The sequence below is a fragment of the Physella acuta genome, unplaced genomic scaffold (assembly GCF_028476545.2).
Source record: "Physella acuta isolate Inbredline_101_S28 unplaced genomic scaffold, ASM2847654v3 ptg000017l, whole genome shotgun sequence".
NCBI lineage: Eukaryota > Metazoa > Mollusca > Gastropoda > Physidae > Physella > Physella acuta.
In genome coordinates this window covers 3,703,942-3,728,385 of record NW_026731537.1, presented here as the reverse complement: position 1 = coordinate 3,728,385, position 24,444 = coordinate 3,703,942, and the positions used below count along the sequence as shown (strand labels likewise).

Sequence of the window (24,444 nt, the reverse complement as noted above, 5' to 3'; positions counted from 1 at the left end):
AACCCATGCTGTCAACAAGGACAGTTTAGGAAGAGAATGTTAACAAATGAAAATGTTGACATGGTGTTGTGAACTGTGTTAGTGTTAATTTAGTGGTAAGAGAAGATTTGCCACCTCATGTAAAAACCGAACTGTCCATCATCAGTTTAAACTGACCTTCTCAGTCGATGTGATGTTCAGATGTATGTGGTGACCCAAATGGGTGGTGACCATTTTGTGTGTGGTGAGTGACTACATGGTGATCATTTTGTCAGTGGTGACTTGATAAGTAGCGACTCATACGGTTGATAGTGACTAGCTACAAACGTCGAGCCTCGTATTTTTTACGGTGACATCCTTTACGTCAGAACATTTACATCTTTACACAACTTTCTACGTCTATTTTTTTTCACACGTAAACAGGAACAAAATAAATACATGTTGCAGCTCCTTGTTTTAATGTTGTTGCTTTTTTTTTTTTTTTGTTTTTTTTTTTTTTTTGTCTGGAAATAAATTCTGCAGAAGATTATTCACCCATTTCACTTAAAGCACGATCTCTGATTAAATCTGTGGTGACGATCTCATCATTATCGGCACTTCAGTCCATGTGGAGTGCTCGCCCTTGCATTAAGCTGCCAGAGTGCTCGGCCCTTAAGTCCCACAAACTGGCTCATTTTGTTATTTTCACCACCGCCATTATTGGTCCCTAGGGTGGGGGTAACCAGCCTCGTTTTGCCGTGTGAGACCAAATGACCAGTCCGGGGGTGACCGCCTCTCCCGTGGGGGACCCATTTGTATTTAATTATCTTGGCTAATTGCACACTGAAACACACATTAGAATGGAGAAAGCAAAGCACTAACAGCTAGTCGTAGAAATGTTACAGTTGTCATGGGATGGGGCAGAGCTGAGAATAGAAATATTACAAAAAGTAGAAGTAGTAATGGACTGAATTAAATAATAGAAATATTACAAAAAGTAGTAGTAGCGAGGGACGAAGATGAAAATGTAACGTTACAATAAATCATAATAAAAATTTCAGATGTGCGGTAAGAATAACATTTTATTGGTAACTACTGCTCTGTAATTACACAATATCCTGACTTTAACTAGACAAAGTAATTTTATTTCAAAAAAGCATTTTTTGTATTTTTTTAACATTAAAACTTGAATAAGAATTTTTGTTAAACTAAAATGAAAAAAAGTTCATTTAAAAAGTAACTTATCTTGACGCTACTTAGCAGCTTTATTTAGTGCCCCCCACCCTCCCTCACCCCTCCCTGTAAAAATACAAACCAAATTCTAACGCGTTAAGCTGCCCTCACTAGACAGGTGTGCAAAAGATGGTGGTTGTTGGTAAGTTTTGTTGTAGATGTGTTTGTCTGTTGTAGATTTGTGTGTTTGTTGTAGATGTGTGTGTCTGTTGTAATAAGTTTCATCGACTGTCTGTTTCAGACCACGTGACGAGAGACTGCCCATGCTGGGGATGTACGGGACCCCACCTGGTCTAGACCCCAGGATCTCACACAGACCCCAAGATGTGGAGTCAAGTAAGTCTGCTCACCACTACTTTCATGTGTCGTTTTGTATAGCGTCATCACAGCTCTTCTCATATTTACTCACATATGTCCTCAAATATGTCATCATATATTATGTGTCCTCAAATATGGCATCATATATCTCCTTAAATATGTCCTGCTATACTCTCATATATCTCCTCAAATATGTCCTATTATGTCCTCACATATGTCCTCTCATCTGACCTTAGCATTGGATATTTATATGTCCTTATACGGCCCACAACGTTTTGGACATATGTCCTAACCCCTTATATGTCCTCTCACTTGTTCTCACATATGTCCGTACAAATGTCCTTATATGTCCTCTCACTTGTCCTTACATATGTCCTTACAAATGTCCTTATATGTCCTCTCCCTTGTCTTTACATATGTCCTTACAACTGTCCTTATATGTCCTCTCACTTGTCCTCACATGTCCTTACATATGTCCTTACAAATGTCCTTATATGTCCTCTCACTTGTCCTTACATATGTCCTTACAACTGTCCTTATATTTCCTCTCCATTGTCTTTACATATGTCCTTACAACTGTCCTTATATGTCCTCTCACTTTTCCTCAAATGTCCTTACAACTGTCCTTATATGTCCCCAGACAAACCGCTCAATCTGCAAGTAAACGGCCACCACAAAGACAAAGAATCCGAAGCTTCGAGAAGTGACGATGATTTCGATGATGACAAGCTTTCTGAAGACGAAAGGCAGGCAGACGAAGGTAAGATTCAACTTTAACACATTCTGAATATAATATTCTATTTTACCACTTTCTGAATGTAAAATTATATTTTTCCACTTTCTGAATATGAGCCTCTTTTTGTAGCACTTTCTGAAGTAAAATATCTACCTGTTTTATCTACCTCAAGATGGGGGAGGTAACTGTAGATTACCTGGTCTGTAGATGGACCGATCCTTACATCATTAGCAATGTTTCAACTTAAAAACTTCATTTTTTTAAATGCAAAAACTGGATAAAGAATTTAGAATGGATTGAACAATTAGCCTGCATGTTTGTATTGAATGTTCAACTATTTTCTCAATAGCCATCAATCATAAATTATGGATTAGAACTAAAAGTTGTTGTTGTAGTACTTTTGGCTGTTATTGAAGTTCTGGGTCGTGAAAGCCAACATACTTTTAATAACTGTTGTCAAGTGATGACCCTGTCGGACCCATTACATTTGACCCTTGGATATTATTTTTGTTGTTTTAAACTCTAGTAAGCTTTATGGCTGCATCAACGAAAACGCTGGACTTGAGATAAGCGAAAACAGAAAACAGGCAACAACATTACGCCATACGCCATACTCCATACAACAAACAACGTACACTATAAACCATATAACGTACACCATAGATCATACACCATAACCATACACCATACACCATACGACATACAAGAGAAAAAAGTCAAAAATCGAAAACTAAAGATAAAAGTCAAAAGACAACAGACACCATACACCAGACAATATCCATCAGACCTACAGTTGACATATAACAGATAAAAGACAAAAGACAACAGCATACAGATACACCATACAGCATTCAATACACAGCACACAACATGCTCAATGCAACATACATCATGCAAAAAGACACCATTTAACATACAACATACAAAAGACACCATAAACATACAAAAGACAAAAGACCACATACAACATACAACATACAAAAGACAAAAGACACCATACAACATACAGCATATAAAAGACAAAAGACACCATACAACATACAAAAGACACCATACAACATACAACATACAAAAGACACCATACAACATACAACATACAAAAGACACCATACAACATACAACAGCCGAATCTGTTGCCTCCCACGTTATCAAACCCTTCAATCTTTTTGTTGCGTGCTGTTCGTGATGTCGACTAACGTATCACCCATTCAACCGACCACACAGGAAGACCCATAAACCGAAATATCAACCACATTTTAGTAACTTAAACCGAATAGATTTTACATTTTCTAAAATAAAAACCGCAAAACCTTTTAAATTTTCGTTATTTATGCTTTCGTTAGTGGGATAAGGTTTATTTATAAATTTTAATAAAAGCGGATTTATAAACTTCACATTGGACGGTTCGCGTCAGTCCTGAGAAGCGAGACAGTTCGGACAGAAATATTATCTCAGCCTAGCCCAGGAAAAATGTTATCTTAGGGGAAGCAACGCTTCGGGTTAGGTTTTATTCTCATTTAATTCTATTTACATCTTTCTTTGGTTTTACTGCCGAGCTCCTGCGAATGTCGCGCGACGCTGTTCACTAGTGCCTGAATGGGAGACAGTTGGGGCTGCGAGATTAAATTGACGTTGATAGTGCTACATTTTATGGTGGAATTTATTTCTTATTCCTTCAGATAACCTCCCCTTCTCAGTTTAAGGTTACTCCCCTGTACGTTTATGATTGCCTCCCTTTTCGTTTTTCGGTATAAATTATAAACTCACAAATCAGATCCATGCCACCTCGATTCAGGGGTGGCGGTTTTCTTTCTTTTATCACTCTGTCTTACCCCCCCCCCCCCCCCCCGTTTCTCAACCCCCCCCCCCCCCCCACACTTGGTTTGATCACGTGACCCATCCATGTCAAGTAGAAACGAACCATCCAGTGGTTTCGTTTACCTGGGTATTCGTTACTTTGTTGAAATCAGATCTATCATCAACGAGAGGTGGTTCTTAACGAAATGAAAGTGAAAGACGATTTTAGCGGATCTTTCCGTTTGAGTTCAGTTTTCTGTTTTACAATTAATGAAGCCTTCCAGTATACAGAACCCCCGTGAGATGTTATATTAAGACATGAATGGCTCCCTACAACAGAGGGTAGCTGTGGTCATTTGGGTTGTCTTGACTATAGGTTAATATAGACACTTGGGTCAGTTAGACAAGAGGGTCATTTGTTCATCTGGGGCGTCTTGACGATAGGTTAATATAGACACCTGGGTCATTTAGACAAGAGGTTCATTTGTTCATCTGGGGCGTCTTGACGGTGGGTTAATATAGACACCTGGGTCATTTAGACAAGAGGTTCATTTGTTCATCTGGGGCGTCTTGACGATAGGTTAATATAGACACCTGGGTCATTTAGACAAGAGGGTCATTTGTTCATCTGGGGCGTCTTGACGATAGGTTAATATAGACACCTCGGTTATTTAGACAAGAGAGTCATTTGGTCATCTGGGTTAGCTAAACTTTAGGGTAGATATAGACACATGGGTCATTTAGACAAGGTAGGCGTGGACATCTTCTGTGATCTAGACTTTAGGGTAGATATAGACACATGGGTCATTTAGACAAGTTAGTCGTGGACATCTTCTGTGATCTAGACTGTAGGGTTGATATAGACACATGGGTCATTTAGACAAGGTAGGCGTGGACATCTTCTGTCATCTAGACTGTAGGGTAGATATAGACACATGGGTCATTTAGACAAGGTAGGCGTGGACATCTTCTGTGATCTAGACTTTAGGGTAGATATAGACACATGGGTCATTTAGACAAGAAGGTAGGCGTGGACATCTTCTGTCATGTAACTATAAGGTAGATATAGACACATGGGTCATGCAGATTATAGGGTAGAAATGTAGGACTTACCACACAGACATTACGCCGTGGATTGCCGCATCTATTATGAGTTAATGATGTAATAAAATAACAAAGAGGACATTATGCAATGAAAAGGTCACCAGGACCTTGCACAAAGGAAGGACACGAGGACTGTAAAAAGTGCAGCTCAAGTCGATATTTGTTTTATGGTTTGAATTTGAATTTCTGAATAATGAAATCAGAAACTGGTCAAATAAAAAGGAATGTTAATGACGAACACCTTGTCCAGCTGTGATTAGTGCATTGATCGTAATCAGCAGCTGATTGTACAGGCCGCGTGCATGTAGACGTTTAGTGCTGTAAGTGTCATCGTTATTCCTACAGTTATGGGGATGGGGGAGGGGCTCCCTCGTCAGGGGAGGTGGGGGTGGGGGGCCTCCCTCGTCTAGTTAGGGGAGGTGGGGGTGGGGGCTCCCCAGTCAAGTCATAGGGGTGTGGTGGGGTGGGGGTCTCGCTCGTCGTCGTCGGTGGAGGGTGGGGGGACCTCCCTCGTCAAGTCAGTCAATAAAGACCCCTTTTACTTGCAATATGGATATAATAAAAAACCCTTTTACTTGCAATATGAATATTTTGTTTTAGGATTTCAACAACTGGTTCGGTTGGGGGTGGGGGGCAGTCTGAACATCTAATTGGGTGGACGGCCTAGACGGGGTGCTCGTCAGCTGAACCCAGGGGTGAAGTTAACAGGCCCAATCTGGTCCCGGCCGAATACAAATCTGTGTTTATAGTCGCTCGATTCACACTTCCCAAGGGCACGTGGAAACAGGTTGCAAGAACAATTGGCCGTCTGCTCCTGGCAGTATGTCGTCTGCTGTGGATCTTTGCTTTCATAAATTATCTCTCCAATGTGGGCAAAAAAAAGTAGGCCATGGCACATGCTAATTGACAACATATATATATATATATATATATATATATATATATATATATATATATATATATATATATATATATATATATATATATATAATATAATATACATGTGTGTGTATGTGTGTTTCGGTTGATAAGTATGTGTCTGATTGTATAATATGTTTAGATATATAAAAGAAAAGATGGCCAATGAAAACGCAGGATCGAATATGATAATAATAATATTATTATAATACTGTATGCAGATAGATGACGAACTCTTTATGGCTGAAGATCAGAAAACGTAGGACGTAAATCAGCATACAGCGTCTGTGTGTTATATGTGTGTTGATGTCGCCACTTTTTACATCTCTGTTGTCCAATACACGAACCCACGTCAATTTTAAGCGCGGCGTCATTAAAATTAATTACCTCCAATCAACGAATTTATCTTTAGTGTGTGGACGTTAATGAACGTGTTGATTACCTCAAAGAAAAATAATTTTAATACGATTGATTCCACACTTTTTCAGTAGGGTATTCAGTGCATGGGTATATCGTGTTAGTTACTCAATACTATTGTTTGATGGATGTTGGTATTTACTGTAGATTCTAGTTGGTTGTTGAAAGTGCATGAGTCTGTTGTATGGGGCACTGAGTGCATTCCTCTGTTGTATGCGTTACTATGTGCACTTGCCTTTGTATGGGGTACTCTCAGTGCCCTTGTTTGTTGTATGAGGTACTGATTTCATTTTTCTTTTGTATGAAGCACTCAGTTTGTCTCAATGCACTTAGGTAAAGTACTAGTTGTTCGGTGCATATTCAGATCTCCCAAAATTTACCACTCACCTACTACCTCATCTACCCACAAGATTAACAGTCACAACCTCAGCTACCCAGGGGTCGGCGTGGTCGAGTCGGTAAAGCTCATGGCCACTAAACCGAAAAGTCTCGAGTTCGAACCCTCGGGCAGAATAGGCTCGTTAGCTGGGGACAGCCACTCTTCTAGGAGAGACAACTCCAAAATCAAACAACTGCTGCCTTGTAGTTTGTTCTTGGTTGGACAAAGGCTATGAAAGCAAATCCAAAAATAAAAGCTGGCTGAAATCGGAGTCAATGGCCTCAATGGCGCATAACCAGTTGACACATATACTTCATTGTGTTAGAGGGGATCCCTTCCAATACTAAAATTAAGAACGAAGAAGAAAAAGTAGCTACCCACAAGATTAACACTTGCCCACATATATACAAGTAGATCCCAAAACTCTAATTAACAAGCCAACATCCTCTAATCAATAAAAACATTTCAAATTTCACTTCACTAAAGTGATCAATACTGCAGAAAAAAAAACACAGAGTAAATATATTCAGACAGGAATGAGCTCCCCTTGATAACACTAAACATCCACGAGCTCATTGCACGTGCATTTAAACGCGCGTCACAGTTTGAAAGTTTATGACCGAGAAATTAAAATAATCAATGGTAGGAGGTCAGATCAATTGGTTTAATTTAATTAGGTGCACGTCATCTAGGTATGTGATTAAAGAACTAAAAACCTGGTGTGAAAAAAATGGCTGTGTACCAGATGGCTGACTCCTATCCTGCAGTTACTGCAAAGCTTTATTCTGATTGGTTCGTTTTCACTAACGGATGTACTCGTTAATCTCGAATTCAGCCAATTAAAATGTTTCCCAAATTTATCTATATAGAATAATCTAAGTAATATTTTTTTTTCTATTTATCTGAATTTATAATTAATTTCTTTTTTTATGCAGCTGAAAATCAATATAAAAAAGAAATGCAAATTTACGAGCTGAAATATATTGCGCAGACGAATTGCGCAGAGCTTGGCGCTGTATTTTTAGCCCGAGTTTGCCGTTCGCGTCTGCGGGCCATAGATTAGGGCGCGCGGCAGATGTACACCAAAGGGCCCATTTAATTACCGCATTGATTGTAAAAATGGAAAATTTAATGCTTCGATTGATTTAGAAAAGTAATTTACTCCTTCAAGTAACAATTTTTATTGTCACCGTGTAGTTAAAGGGCCGGGAGTAGACAGGCAGTAAAACTGCTTGTCTAGGCTACCTGTTTCTTTTTTCTTTTTTTTTTTTTTTTTTTTTTTTTTTTGCTTTCGTTTTGTTTTTTGAGATGAAAAATAAAAGACAGATGATTTTTCGGCTATTGTGCTGTCTTTTCGTGGTTTAATCGGCTAAAGGTTAACCTGGGGAGGTTTGTTCCATTGGGGTGGTTTAGCTGCTTGGTTTAGCTGCTTGGTTTTGCTGCTTGGTTTAGCTGCTTGGTTTAGCTGCTTGGTTTAGCTGCTTGGTTTAGCTGTTTGGTTTTGCTGGTTGGTTTAGCTGCTTGGTTTAGCTGCTTGGTTTAGCTGGTTGGTTTAGCTGGCTGGTTTAGCTGGTTGGTTTAGCTGATTGGGTTAGCTTGTTGGTTTACGAAGCTATAAAACTTAAATGTAACACGCGTTCTTTGTTCACTATTTTATTTTAGTGTAATCAAGTCAACATTTGTAGATCTAACGACCTTTCACCTTTCTAAAATGTACAAATGAGTCATTCTATTCACCTGTAATTTTCTTTTCGCTTCTTCAAGGTGTAAACTTTCCATCCCAAATATTAAATTAACTTCATTCCCGCGCAAAACAATATTTCAGCCAATGGCGTCTTGAACTCAGAAAGATGTTTCATCCTTATCGCCATCAAAGGCTGAATGTCATGACTATAAAAACGTTACAAAGTCAACCAACAAATTAGGTTAATCAAAGGTGATTCAAATAGATTTGACATACCTGGTTGATTCGCTGCAGACACCAACTTACACAACTAATGCAATCATTATAAACAACGGCGGTAAAAGGCGGTGAAAAAAAAATTAATTCCGTTCACAAAATTTTTTGAACCGTTTACCAAAGAGAGATAAACAGAAAAAAGGGGAGGTAATAATTGGAAATAAATAGAAATCTCATTAGAATTAGTACTTGAAATGTTTGAGTGTGTAATAAACAGGTGCCACCTCTCTAACTTTCATCAAGAAGTGGTAATTTCGCGCCTGAGTGGGTTTTCATTCCCGCTCCCGCAAATTCCTGCCGCTTCACGCACACCAGAAAATTTATTTGCGCTAATCACCATAAGAGGCTAAAATTATATTCTTTCTTCACCGTCTGGTACTTTTCTAGAACCCTCGGTTTTGACTCGTCACCGTGCCGAGCTATAAACCAACCATTGCTGGGGTCGACCATTTGTGTCTTCACCGGTCCCCACACTCGGCTAATCAACTTGAAAACAACCTAATCTTCAGTCGTTCACTGTCGCTTCGTTTGATTGGTTATTTTAAATCACAAAACATCCGGGCATATTTGATAGCTGAAAAATATTTCCAAAAATAAAACTTAATTCAAGCCAAAGAACTACTTTTATGTCGCTAAATTTACGACTTCATACGTCAAATTAGTTACTCTAAACAAGCCTGACCCAACGCAATTATTTTAAACCAGATAAAAAATCAATGGTCGAATAGTCAATTAAAATAGAGAGATGTCACATTGTGGGTATATGGACTACTCATTAGCGAAGGACAGGTTTAAGTTAGATCCTTTATGAAGTTTATATTTTATATAACACGCGAATTTATATTCTATATAACATGCTGATTTATATTCTATATAGCAAGCGTATAATATAAGTTATCCTTATTCTAATCAAATATGCTATCCTTGTTATTGTTAATACAGCGTCATATGACTTGATGTTTTGTTGATTCGCTGGTGTTGTAGCATCTATCACAACATCGGCGAATACCTGCGATTTTTACCTGCACAACACACCTGAAAATACCTGCAGAATCTGCGCGGCTCCTCGTTTCAATTACAGAATTCCCAGAAAACAAAGCCCCCGTGTCATTGCACCAGAGATACTCCTGTAGACGAGGGTTACACAAACATGCAACGGAGCGGAGCGGCGCGGGAACACAACAACCGCTCCAGACTAAACACACAACACCCAAACACAACAGCGACATTTGTTTGGTTTTAAAGATTGATGCGTTTACCTTTGACCCTCCTGTGTTTTTCTGCGTAATTGGAGTCGTTCCCATTGTACGCGGCGACCCTCGAATTACGTCGGGGATGTCGGGGAGTTACTGTAGGACCGTGTCGGACACAGAGTCGTAGATTACGCCCGACGTAAATTTAAGACAATATATTTCGAATGTTCCACGCAACGCGATCTAGCATTTTGAGCACACGAAAGTGAAGTTAAAACCGGAAGTGGGTTAAAAATTATTGTTTTTAAAAACCTGAGTTTAAAAAAAAACATTAATGCATCATTATTTAATGTTATTTAATTATTGGATCAATTAATTAAGACATTGTCACAACCTGTTGGTTCTGTCACATTAATTACACAATGTCGGTAACGGCACAATGACCTGTCGTCACATACACGGTCACCCTGACCTGTCGACTCTGACACGGTCACGGTGATCTGTCTTTTAAATCCTTTTCAAATTATACCATCGCCCTCTTTAAACGAAAACAATCTTTGTAAAGCTCTCCCCTTTTCGCTGAAGCCAAAGGGTGAATACTATTTGCTTATGTCATTAAATCAAATAAAATTAAGTTCATTTTGTCGACGTCTATAAATCTAGTGGATTAAGATCATATGCCTAGATCCTTAAATCTAATGGATTAAAATAATTTGCCTACGTTAATAAATCCAATAGATTTAGATTATAGTCTCTGCCGATGAATTCAAATTATGAAAGTTATCTCCCCTACCCCTGAACCCAACATCTAGTTGTATTTCCGCCATCTGTAACCAACAACCATTCTCCGTGTCGTGTTTTCATCCTCGCCCCCTTCATCGATGCCATTATCTCCGCTGTTTATATTTGATGTGGCCCGTGAGCCAGCAAGCGGAGCCGTCGCCTGGTTGCAGGGCCGTGTAACAATACTCGGCCCAATAATATTTTCTCAAGGCGCCGAGCCACGCATGCGTACACTGTACCACGTAACCGCGACCTCTAATAGGAAACACACGGATGTACATCAAAGGGAGACCACGGCTAGAAGATGCAGTTGTACTCCCATGGGTTGTCTGCCCATGTTTATTTGACAGCAGCATCCCTGAGAGCAGGGGTAGGTCAAGATGTAGATATGCCGATTCAAATCATCACCCAAAAAAATTGAAACTCTTCTAAATATGAGAATAATTTGAAACGGGGGTGGATAGGTAGAAACGAGTCTAGAGAAAAAACTGAATCATATAACACAAAAAAATAATGTTTAAAAAATAAAAGAATATGAATATATATTAAAGAAACTTAAATCGTTCTGGAGTATACCAGTTTACCTAATTTATAAGAAAAAAATCAGGGAAACTAATGAACGCTAAAAAAATGTCGAATCTTTTTTCCGAGAAATTCAGCCCAAAAAATCACAGATGATTAACTGGCTTGCAAAATTACAATTTGCTAAAACAAATAAATATTTTCATTGTCATAATAATAAAAAAAATCACGCACGGTGTAAAAATATCCCCCCCCCCCCCCTCTACAGTTTATGGTAGAGTTAAGTCTAAGAAGAAAACGAATCATTATTTTTACTCCTTCAGAGAGCAACCGCGCTTCGCCTTAGCTAAAAAAACACGCCTAATTTTTATATGAGCTGTGTTAAAGCCATTCGTCCTCAGGCCAAATACAGAAATACATTTTAATTGCACTTATCTTTGGCTTAAACTATTCCGTAATTAACCACGCGTGGCTTAAAAACCTGGCAACTCGCCGCTCCGTGAAGTCTCGGGCACCGTTTGTCAATCTCGCCAGCTCCGTGTTTTCAAACAAGCTGTTAAAAATAAAACTTGGGCTTATTTTGTTTTTCGACACGTTTTTGTTTTAAAATCTGTAGGCTTGTAAAATTCGTCGGGATGGTCGGCCATCTTTATGGCACTGTGACGTCACGACGGGCTGCGCGCGCAATTAACGCGGAGCAGAACGGAAGAAAAATAAGAGAAATTATAAAAGTTGTTTCAAAGCGAAAGCACCGTCTGCGCACATGTGAGAAATCCGTTAAGGGCACAGAAGTTGAGCCAGTGTTTTTTCCTCTCCGCTCTGGAAGTCAGCGAGAAAGATTTAGAGCGCATGATGTAAAGCCGAGATCAATTGGTACGCACAGGTTTTTACCCAGTTAACAGATCAACGCTAATGAATTTATCAGAAAACGAGGCCGCAGCTTCAAGTATCACTTTACAAACATATTTTCTCTCCCCTATCTGAAGAAGAAATAAAAAAGAATACCCGGCAATTTTTTTTTGTCAAACAGTAAGCATTTATTCAGATACTTTAAGTGGTTTTCTGAATTGAAATTAACTATGATCCTCTTAAGAATCACTGAGGTGCTTACATTTTTTTTCCTGATGGCCTAGATAACCCGTCTTCCCCAAGGGGCTGTTGGTCACATTTAAAAGTTCATGAAGCGAAACCACTTCAAGTTTTTACAACTACATTTCATCTGGCTGTGTCTCAAGTTGGCGCAATCTCCAAGATTGTATTCAAATTGTCGCGGTGTATCGCGCAGATGGGCGCAACGGCGGAGCAGCAGGGCCGTCTTAGGGTAGCCTCGATTCTTTCACAGTGGGCCAAGTGAAGATGGCCATGCTTCTTTGAGAGGGGCCAAGTTAAGATGGCCATGCTTCTTTCACAGAGGGCCAAGTTAAGATGGTCATACTACTTTCACAGAGGGCTAGGTATAGTTGGCCATGCTTCTTTGAGAGGGGCCAAGTTAAGGTGGTCATGCGGCTTTCCAAGTGGGGCCAAGTAAAGATAGCAATCTACTTTAACTTATGGGCCAAGTAAAAATGGCCAAGCTTCTTTCACATATGGGCCAAGTAAAAATAGTCATGCTTTTTTCACAGAAGATCTAAGTAAAGATGGTCGTGCTTCTTTCTAAGTGGGGCCAAGTATAGGCCCACGATTCTTTGACAGAGACGCCAAGTAAAGATGGCCAAGCTTGAATACTTGGCAGTTACCTGAAGACTCACTTAAGACAATTTTATACAAAAGCTGCCTAGAGTTTATTTGAAAAGCTTAGACCCCCATGTGATGGTTTGTGAAACTGTTGGTACCCTCGGTGGTGTAGGTGAGGGCTCATTCATGCGTGACGTACTCACGTGGCGCGTGTCACTGGAGACGACTCTTAGGGTGTGTGTGGGGGGGGGGGGTACTTTAGCAGAGGTAGAAAACAATTGCAGACTGAATAACTTTAGGAGAGGGTATTATTTACAACTCTGCAACTAATTATGTGATTGTTACAGTTGGAAAGAAATTTTTTTTAAAAATAGCAAAAGAAGAATAGCAAAGAAGAATGTAGTTAAAGACATTTGCTTAAATGGGAATCGAAAGGGGCGAAGAAGAACCAATTATGTACCAATAGCAGACACTTTGATTAGAAAATATGAACACGCATTTAGTCATGTATCCCCTCTTGGTCTGCAGTCGGCACCCAAGCGGGTAGCATTCACAAAGACGCCTGGTATTTTCTCTATGAAAAAAAAATTCTTCCTTTAAATTAACACAAGGAACTTGTTAATAAAGAAAACAGAAAGGAGGTCTGGAATTCATTTAAGATTTTAAAATGTTGCTTCTGTGCTTTGAATAAAACTGCGCAACTAAATCCATTACAGCTTCCAACATTATTTTAATTAGGAATAATTTATGTAATGGGTTTTTACTTCAGCAAAAAGGTCATCGACCCTATCCTGGGCTAGACAAAGGTCTCGTTCTGTACAATATGTACTCAACAGCGACTAACATCATCACCACCCATGACCCGTGGGTACACGTTCATCTGCCCCACCCCACGACACCACAGACTTACCCTGGGATGGGAAAATCATCTCATTTTTATAAAGACGTAACCCACTACAAGTACTCACAACGTAATTTAACCGACTCGATTCAAAGTTTCATTTCCTGGACGGTGCACTCCCGCATAAAAACAACAGACAGCCCCTGATGTTTGCGCACCAGCGCAGCGCGTATTCGCATTAGGTTGGTGCGCACACACCCCGCGCCGCTAAGCAAAAGGTAATAGTAGTTTACAAATAAAATTAGGTCCAGCTTTTGAAGTCGGCCCTGTAATAGTGGACGTGATCGCTGGCGCGCTGATTGTCTGCGGGGGCTGGGGTTCCATCTTGCAGGCGGAAGCCAGACGAGATCTCCCGCGATTTCAGGTGGCGCAGGTCGCCGGGCGTTGGGGAATTCCCACACTTGCTCGAGACTCTGGAACAGGGAATTGGTAGTGCCGTGCCACTGTCATCTGGGGCTGGGGAAAACTCGTTTATTTTTGTGTGTGTGTTCTGGGATGCGTCTGTAATGGGTGGGTCTGTAAGGGATGGGTCTGTCGGATGTAAGGGGTTGGTCTGTAATAGATTGATCTGTAAGGGTTGTGTCTGCAATGGATGAGTCTGTCTAGTGTAATGAATGGATCCGTAATGTGTGTAAGGGATTTGTATGGCTTGTATAATGATGAGTCTGTAATGGAGGTTCTGTAAGGGATAGTTCTGTCTGGTGTAAGGGATTTGTGGTGTAAGGTTGTGTCTGTAAGGGTTGGCTAGAGCAGGGTAAGCCATCTCGAGGACCCGAATAGGAATTGGGATAGGGATATGGGTGGAAGGTGTGGGGATAGGGATGTACAGTAAGGACATCGTAGATTTAGGCAGTTTGTATCTCTAGGACTTACGGTTGAAGTAGGTGCTATGGAACTGGTTAGGACTTGGGTAAGACAGGATCATAGGCAGGGGCGGAACTACAGTGCCGCCAGACAATGCGGGGGGGGGGGGGGGGCCTAAAAAAATTTTGCGGGGTAGCCCTTTTTTTTCTAGTTCCGCCACTGATCATAGGGTAGGACATAGGGTAGGACATAGGGTAGGACATGGGGTAGGACATAGGGTAGGGTATGGGATAAGACTTATGCTAGGACGTGGTGTACTGCCTGTGGTAAAGCATAGAGAAGCATGGGGTAGACCAGGCACAAGAATAGAATCTTCTAATTAAATACACAAGATCGTTGATAACAGCTCGCCTTTATTTGTCACACAATTAACGAGTCCATCCGGGCGCCATGACGTGTCACGTGGGGTCAAAACGTCACGTGGCAATAAATCCACCAATCGCCGACCAGCGTAATGTTTTTATTTGCTTTTCACGTCCTGGTCACGTGATGCGGGTTGTTTTGTACAACCAGACAGACACCACGTGTCTGAGACAGACATTCCGACTCTATTGTTTCCTTGTCTGCCCCCCTCAGTTCCAAGACTGTCTGTCTGTCTGTTTGTCTGTTGTCCCGTGTCCACACCGCACGATTTATTCTGGTCTACTTTGTAAATAAACCTGGCTATTCCGGCCCTAACGAGGTTGCTATTTATAGATGACACAAATTGATTTATTATACACCTGAACTAATTTCACCTGCGTAATTACACCTAGGTAATCAATAAACAAACAGCAAGTCCCGAGTGATATAGGATCTTTGTCCACACGTAATGAAACAGTAACAGAGAAACCTCTTAATCAATTGAATCTTTCTAATTAATTGCCGCAGTAAAGAGGGCTAATATCTTAACAGATCAAATCGATATACACGTTAACTGCTATATATAACGAGGAATGCAAACTATAGTCTCTAAGTAAGTGATATATTTATTGTTTGGTCAACTCTGTTTTTTTTGCTGGCAGTATGAAATAGCCTAATCGCAGTATGAAAATATCCACTATTAAAATGGGTAAATATGCGAAATCGTAGGATAAAAATAAAATAACACTGACAGATGTTCCATAGTTCGTTGTTGCATTTTGTGAAGCATATTCTGACTGTACAGGGGTATTCGATATTTGCTTTTCTCTGCATTTAACTTCCCCCCCCCCCCCACATTTCATCAATTTGTTGCAAAAAAGTTCTCCACTAAAATCTCTCCTCCCTAAAGTTCTTCCCTAAAATCTCCCCATCCTAAAGTTCTCCACTAAATCTCTCCTCCCTAAAGTTCTTCCCTAAAATCTCCCCATCCTAAAGTTCTCCACTAAAATCTCTCCTCCCTAAAGTTCTTCCCTAAAATCTCCCCATCCTACAGTTCTCCCTTAAAACCTCCCCTTCCTATAGTTCTCCCCAAAAACCTCCCATCCTACAAGTTGTCAAGAAATCGTCCCGTAACCTCTGACCCCGAGCGTGTTGTTAATCTCCAGATTTTCTAACTTCCATCTGAACACCATCAAACCAGCATAAACGTTGTAGCACAATGGTAATCGTCGCTTAATCAACCCCCCACCCCCACGGGCCACACGTAGGAGGGAGATGTCTATCATTCTCGAGCAGTCATAAACCACCCTGAACCCCGAACCCCAAGCACCCAGATGCCGCCCGATAGGTGTCGTTTTATTTTTACCGCCTTCTGCAATAAACACGGCATATGAACCTGCTGTGTCCCCCCCCCCCCCTCATCGTTTTCAAGCATATCACCGATTATACTGTAAGACTGACAAATATGGGTTTTATTTTATCTGCCAATCTATTTTTTATTGTCTTGTTGTTAAGCTGTGTGGTAGATCAATCTATTCGTAAATAACTTAATCCGGTTAAAGTTGATTACGGTGAACTTCATTGACCAGACCACGAACAATTTAAAAAATCGGAATCGATTATTCAAAACGACCAGCTTTACCGTATGGACTTGTTGCAGGTGTTACTGGTAAAAAAAAAATCCCCCCCCCCCTACCAAGTCCTTCTTCCTCCTACCCCCCCCCCCCCCACCCCATCGTCAGGCTCACCCTGGGCTCTTCAATAACTTATCGCTTCAACTTTATGTACTGCAAGCAAAAGTTGTATCGTAGACGATACACTAGACGATTCCAGATATTCGATACCTTCTTGTATATACTCAAGCACTTTTGAAATCGTAAAAGGTAGTCGAATACTGATATCGGTAATGTCATGCTCATACCGAAAAAACGAAAGAAAAGTTGCAGAAAAGTTGCTGGGTTTTTTTTTTTCCAATGTGATTTATATTCTTTGTTCTCTTGATGTGTGATGGACTGATGGAGTAAATCAAAATCTCGAAACATTGGAATATCTGTCGAAACTACCAGATAAGCTACTGGCGATGGAAGGCTAGGGCGAGTGGCTAATTTCGTGAGGGTGGGGCGGGTTGGGTTGACCGATACTTTGGCTGAGAACCCAAATAGAAAGCTAAAAAAAAAAGGTGGGGGGGGGGGGGGGGGGTTGAGGGGTAGGTTTATACTCAAAATACACCGAACAACGCTGATTGGCTATTTGTTTTTAAATTATGTTTTGATAACAATGTCAATTTTATTCTGCATAACCTTTATAGGTGCATAATGTATGTCGAGTATTGGGCTGAATTCTTTATACACATTGTTATACAGACACTTATTTTTTATTTTATTTCCCAATGTACAGCAAGTACAGCTGATTTGTGTCCTATAATTTTAGCCAATTCTTTCTTCTCAACCCTGTGCCTGTTTCACAAAAACAAAGAATGAACCCCGCCATTTTGTTTGCCCCTCAGATCTAGACGACAGCTACGACAGTGATGAGTACCACAGCAGCGACGCCCCTGACAAGCCCAGGCCCGGCTCCAACGGCAACCCCTTCGCCTCGATGAACGGCGAGTCGGCCATGTCCGAGTTCGAATCCTTCGTGACCAAGTTCAACAGCGTGGTGCGGGCTTTGGTGGACGCGGCCAAGGCGGTAGAGAGGAGGGCGGCGGAGGAGAAAGGTGAGTGGTCACGTGATTTTAGGGGAGGGGGGGTGGTACCATCTGACATTAGTGGTGAGGGTATGATAGCCAGTCTGCTGTCTTTATGTGGAACTTTTCAAACTAGCTTTCAGGATTGAAATGTTAATTAATTGTTGAAGTTTATCTGCGACTACTTAACCTTAATGTCAGAAAATATCGTTGTTTTAAGTTAACAATACGCCAGCTCAATTCAAGAGTAACGGAGAGTATCATTCTTGTACTCATTTCGCCACATCATCGCATCATATTCATAACACTTCCATCTTCAATTAGTTATTTTCATCCATTGCCTCAGACCTCACATCCTTGGCGTCATACCTGCCATCCATCCCGTTAACCCTCCCAGTCTGTACCCACTTTAACCCTCTCATGCCTGTACTCTGCTAAACACCCATAGCGTTAACCCTCCCATGCCCGTACCCACGTTAACCCTCCCATGCCCGTACCCACGTTAACCCTCCCATGTCTGTACCCACGTTAACCCTCCCATCTCTGTGCCCACGTTAACTCTCCCATGCCTGTACCCACGTTAACCCTCCCATGCCTGTACCCACGTTAACCCTCCCATGCCTGTACCCACGTTAACCCTCCCATGCCTGTACCCACGTTAACCCTCCCATGCCTGTACCCACGTTAACCCTCCCATGCCTGACGTTAACCCTCCCATGCCTGTACCCACGTTAACCCTCCCATGCCTGACGTTAACCCTCCCATGCCTGACGTTAACCCTCCCATGTCTGTACCCACGTTAACCCTCCCATCTCTGTGCCCACGTTAACTCTCCCATGCCTGTACCCACGTTAACCCTCCCATGCCTGTACCCACGTTAACCCTCCCATGCCTGTACCCACGTTAACCCTCCCATGCCTGTACCCACGTTAACCCTCCCATGCCTGTACCCACGTTAACCCTCCCATGCCTGACGTTAACCCTCCCATGCCTGTACCCACGTTAACCCTCCCATGCCTGACGTTAACCCTCCCATGCCTGTACCCACGTTAACCCTCCCATGCCTGTACCCACGTTAACCCTCCCATGCCTGTACCCACGTTAACCCTCCCATGCCTGACGTTAACCCTCCCATGCCTGTACCCACGTTAACCCTCCCATGCCTGACGTTAACCCTCCCATGCCTGTACCCACGTTAACCCTCACATGCCTGTACCCACGTTACCCCCCCCCCCCATGCCTGTACCCACGTTAACCCTCCCATGCCTGTACCCACGTTAACCCTCCCATGTCTGTACCCACGTTAACCCTCTCATGCCCGTACCCAGCTAAACATCCTCACTAATTGAAATAGAAAAGCGTTGTCCGAATGTGTCGCGAATGTGTCGCGGATGAATTTATTATGGATGGTCCACCGTTAGGAGATAATCACGTGACAGAATTAAGCTGACAGGCCTCTCACCCCTCTACCCCCCCCCCCCCACCCCACCATAGCTATACGAGACTGCACTTCTTGGCAAGCAGGGGCGTCAACCCTCAAATGTACACCGAACTACATATTAAAATAACACAGGATATGGTGCATAGGGACTCGGAACCTCGAACTTGGTGTGGAATTTTTAAATTAATATTTAATACCTTTAAGCCATTACGGAAATTCTACAAAACTAAAGAAAAACTTACGAATGACATTCTTTGAGTGATCGAAGTCGGAACAAAATAAACTGACTTAGAATTTTTAAGCTCCATGTATTATGTTAACAATTATCTGCTGCGACATTATTTTATAAGATTTTTTTTAAAAATATGCTAAATATAGATCGTTTTTTTTTTTATTATTTAAACGTACTCTCAACTAATAACAACAAAAACATGTTTTTTTTCGATGTTCAAGGGGGACCATTAGAAACAATACGCGAAATCCAGTCGCTGGATTACTCCCCTTTTTGTGTCCCCTTGGCAACATTAGCTGTTAATGTCGTTACAAGGGGAGATAACGCATTTAGAAATATTCGAGTCCGTCCCCGATAGCAAGGGAGACGATTCATTCTTTTCTTTTCACAACAATTTCGCTAACAGCGGACACAAAAAAATTGTAGCATTGTCTAAGGGGAGGTAGGGGGATATAGGCCCCTACTTTGTATCAGAGTGACAATGTAATGAATATGAATAAAAAAAATATAAGTAATCGTATTCGGTAATTAGTATCGAGTGGTTCTACACAGGTATCGATCCTGAATATGTTGGATTGACCTTGTAAATTTGGTTTGCTTTTTCCCAGTGCAGAAACTTCTGTTTTGATGTGTTTTGTGTCTTGATGTTTTTCTACTAGTGTGTCCTCTGGCGGCTTAATATAGTTTTGGCATTGTTATGAAAAAATCACATCAAAATCAACATTTTGGTTTATCTTTTTCATAACCCATTGTTTTTTTTTCTTATATTTGTCCAACTTTATGTCCAGATGATTCATAATTCAATCATTAGTTTTTTAACTCATAATTTAATTAAAATATATGTACAGAAAAAATACTTTGTACCATTTTTTAAAAAAATACTATGAATCACGTATTTGTTTCCAGTTGATTTGCTTAATGTGATGGCCCATATGTTAATCTGATATGGTCACTCTGTGGTATGGACATCACTCCACCCACCCAGCTCCTGTTTTTCTTATCTACCTAAACTTACCACGTGACTATGTGTGACGTCACAAGTCTGTCTGTCGTCCACCATTTCGTCAAACTTATTTTGTTTAAAAGCGCTGGTACTTCGTCACCCACCCACCCACCCTCCCCCACCCCTACCCTTTTGACTAGAAAAGTCTCCAGAAATGAGTTTACTCAGTTGTACTCTGAGTCTTCCCTTCACAAATGATATTCCGGCTATTTCTCTCAACCGGCTAATGCGAAGACACCTTGCCGGCTCTAGCAAATCCTGATGGTAGGACAAAGGAAACTTAATAAGAGAAATCTCTTGATTTCGACTTCCGGTCCCCGTCTTCGACAGCAAGCCGGAGGAAAAAAAATGGCCGGTTAATGAATTGAATTTTACATTCAGATGCTTTCAGAGTTTTGTCTAAAGGGATTTTTGGGGTGATTCGAGAATATTGCATTGTAGTGGAGGCTGGGTTGGTGAACTACGGTTACCAACACAATGAGGGGGGGGGGGGGGAGAAAATTTGGTTAGTCTGATGGGGCTAAACTAATAGGTACTAGCAGTCCCATTCTGTGTCCATTTGTTCTGGGATATGTTCGACATCGATTTGTATCTGGGATATGTTCTGTGTGGATCTAAACAGTTGAATGTAGTTGGGACTTGTTGTGTAGATCTCCAAGCCTGTGGCTGTAACTTGTTTGAGTATGAAAGTCTATGGATACAAGCAAGTGGGTAAATGACCAAGTAACAGATCACCTAGAATAATCTCGCTCTTGGTCCGTCCATCTCTCTCTCTCTCTCTCTCTCTCTCTCTCTTACTCTCTCACCCTCTTTTATCTCTCTCTATCACTTTCTTCTCAATTTTTTTCTTTAACAAAGTTCATTCTGTAACTGTTTCTTTCTTTCTCACACTCTCTCTTTCTTTCCTTCTCTCTGTTTATTTCATTCTTATACTCTCTCTTTCTTTTCTTCTCTCTGTCTCTTTCTCTCTCTGTATCCCCTTCAACTTTATGACACCTCTGCCACGCCCCCAAAAATCCTGATATATTATTTTTTTTTTACGTTGCAACCCACTTCCCTCCATCAAGATAATCTAAATAGATCTAAATTATCTAGTGGGAGTTACCGGAAATAAGAAGTAAAATAGAAGTAAAATGGAAGTAAAATAGATGCTATGACGTCTGTCTCTTGCAGCAGGTGTTAAACTGTGTTCCGTTGTATTTCATGCACTCACCAAACACGTGCACCGATCCTCGTCATTTCTCATGTTTAAAATGATATAATAACTTAATGAACATCTTAGACAGCCAGAGATAGCAGAACCGAAAGCAATCAGGGAATCCTGTGTTTTTGTGAGTTGAACCTACTTGTGTGAGCACCGGCAGCCATTGTCAGAGGGCTTGTACCGGGGTGCACGTGCGAGCTCAAATCGCATTAAAGCTCGTGCTAGATGAGCAGGTGATGTCGGCTTATCCTGAAATCTTTGCGTGACGAATGAGCCTGTAAATGGAATCACACGAATTATTGAGGGGGGGGGGGAGATTATTGTACATTTTTTGGCTGTGTTTGTGTCATTTAGAACCTCGGAAGTTGTACATTTTCTTTAACTGATATAGATTACTAGGATGTTGTACATTTTGTATTGTCGTCAGTTTGTGTCAGTTTAGGCAATGTAAGGCAAAGGCATCGGTGTAAGAAAATCAATTACATTATTCTCGTCAGAATTTCGACTGTGGTATAATTGTTAGAATTAGATTTAGAAAAAAAAAATTGAAGCTTGATACGGAATTTCAAATATTGGTGGGCGTTAGTATGAATTTTTTGGATAGGTATTGTTGTTCGAATTCATTATTAAAAACATTGAGTACACAAAGGTCAGTGTTAAATCCAGAAGGTTGAGATTGAGATATTTGCTAAAGCATCTTCACATGCCCACTTTCCAAGAAGCTTGCCGGAGGGAGGGGGGGGGGCGAGGTGGGAGGGAGGGGGAGGTCATGAAGTGCACAACACCTGCTCATCTTGCACCTAGAAGACATCGGTCACGTGATTTTACTATTTCCCCGTGTGCTACTCACAGTCCGAGCTATTCACGAGACAATGGGCGGGGCGGACAGTGGAGAGGAGGGGAGGGGTTGTTTAGTGTTTAGAGCTGACGCTCCCCACAGTTACACCACTGACAGACAGACAAACAGATATGCTGTTTCCTGTTTATCTTTGTTCTCGCTATACACACTTGCACGTGTATAGGCGTATGTTAGACACGTCACACACACACACACACACACACACACATATATATATATATATATATATATATATATATATATATATATATATATATATATATATATATCATACAATCATATAACACAAAAGCACATTGTTAAATAGGAAGATGAAAAACTACCACTCACATTAGATACCCATTTTGTAGCGTGGAACAATTTACTGCGACTTTTTAAAATAGAAAGTCGAGGTAGTTTCTGCCACCCCCCTCCCCCTTTTCCCTAAACGCTTTCACATTAATGATGGCTATTTAAGCATAGAGATATTTTTTTTAATATATAGCCCTACACCCAATCAACTTTTGAAATTTCGTCGAAACTCATTTTAGATTGCAAATTGTGCATTTGAAAACCATTGAACATTCTGTTTACATCTTATTATAAGATCCAATCTGTTTCAAATTATTTCAAGTCATCTTTCAACAACTCGACACTTTCCAGCACCTCCTTGTCAGATGGGGGGGGGGGTATTTTTTTATAAAACGAAAAAAAATTGAACTGACAAATAGACAGACAAGTCTATCCTAAACGAATCAGCCTGTGATCCACAATCTAAAAGCTTGGTCCTCCTCTTGTGGTGCACACTTCACTGCATCGGGTTTTTCCACAGGCTGAATGGTTGGAGCACTTTCGCTTTCTACGAGCACTTGACGTCAAATATAAATCTGGGAATAATGTCCAAGGCTCCTCCCCGGGTCAATCGCCGTGTATTCACGTGCTGTTTTTGGTTTACAAAAACAAGTTGCAAGCCAACCGTCAGGAATCAATGCAAGTGCCAATTAGCTGTTAGCGCAACGGAAGCGGTCCGGCTTGATGAAGACGGAATACTATTCAATACGGTGGAGGAATTTAATGAACAATTGATTGGGGGCTGTATTTCTGGATGGCTGTTTTATTGAATATGTACACATCTTCGTTTAAAGTTACCGGGCCCTTGATACGAGATTTTAGGAAAGTGAACTGTGTAGGAATGTTTACAGAAATAGCTGGATGTGAAATAGGTTTAAATTTTATGTGGTTGGCTCGTGAAAAGATAGATTGATGGCGTGTTTAGTAGGGTAGATGATGACTTGTGGTGCATATGAGGCTAGTCTTGTTGAACATGTTTAGAAATATTTTTCAAATGAAATTTGCAGACAAATAAGACGTATGGTACTTATGACATAAACACAAATATGATATACATATGCAGACATTTTTACATATTGATATATAACAGGTAAGTAAGCTAAATTAGGCCACTTATAGGCATATGACAGACACATGCCTTAGATACTCTCAACCAGCACAACCAGAGAAACACAACATAAATAAAAGGCTGAGAGAAACACGATCGACATATAACACAGATACCTTCGACAAATCATGTGACTGCTGTAGGTCTCCGCAAGACTTTCACACTCCGTTCTGAACAATTCATCACCAATAGTTCATGAGTTTTTTTTTATCAATAGTTCATAAACGATTCATCACCAACATTGTATACATAATTTGTACCCAGCAGTTCATGAACATTTCGTTACCAACAGTTCATAAACAATTTTTCTCTAACAGTTCGTGAACAATTTGTCACTAAATATTTCATGAACAAGTTTTCACCAAATATTTCATGAACAATTTTTCAGCAACAGTTCATGAACAATTTGTCACCTACAGTTCATGAACAATTTGTCACCAACAGTTCATGCCACTAAAGCTCAGAGTTATCTAATTTTCCCA

General features: G+C 40.8%; 1 protein-coding gene across 4 annotated transcripts in view; it reads left to right on the top strand.

The window, feature by feature from the left end:
• Positions 1-24,444, top strand: part of LOC131939008 (uncharacterized) — a 90,766-nt gene that overhangs the window by 55,415 nt on the left and 10,907 nt on the right. For all 4 annotated transcript variants that reach the window (XM_059297266.1, XM_059297258.1, XM_059297280.1 and 1 more), the window contains exons 6-8: positions 1,433-1,527; positions 2,150-2,269; positions 17,606-17,815. In XM_059297266.1, coding sequence (XP_059153249.1) covers positions 1,433-1,527; positions 2,150-2,269; positions 17,606-17,815 — 425 coding nt within the window. The remainder of the gene's footprint in view (positions 1-1,432; positions 1,528-2,149; positions 2,270-17,605; positions 17,816-24,444) is intronic.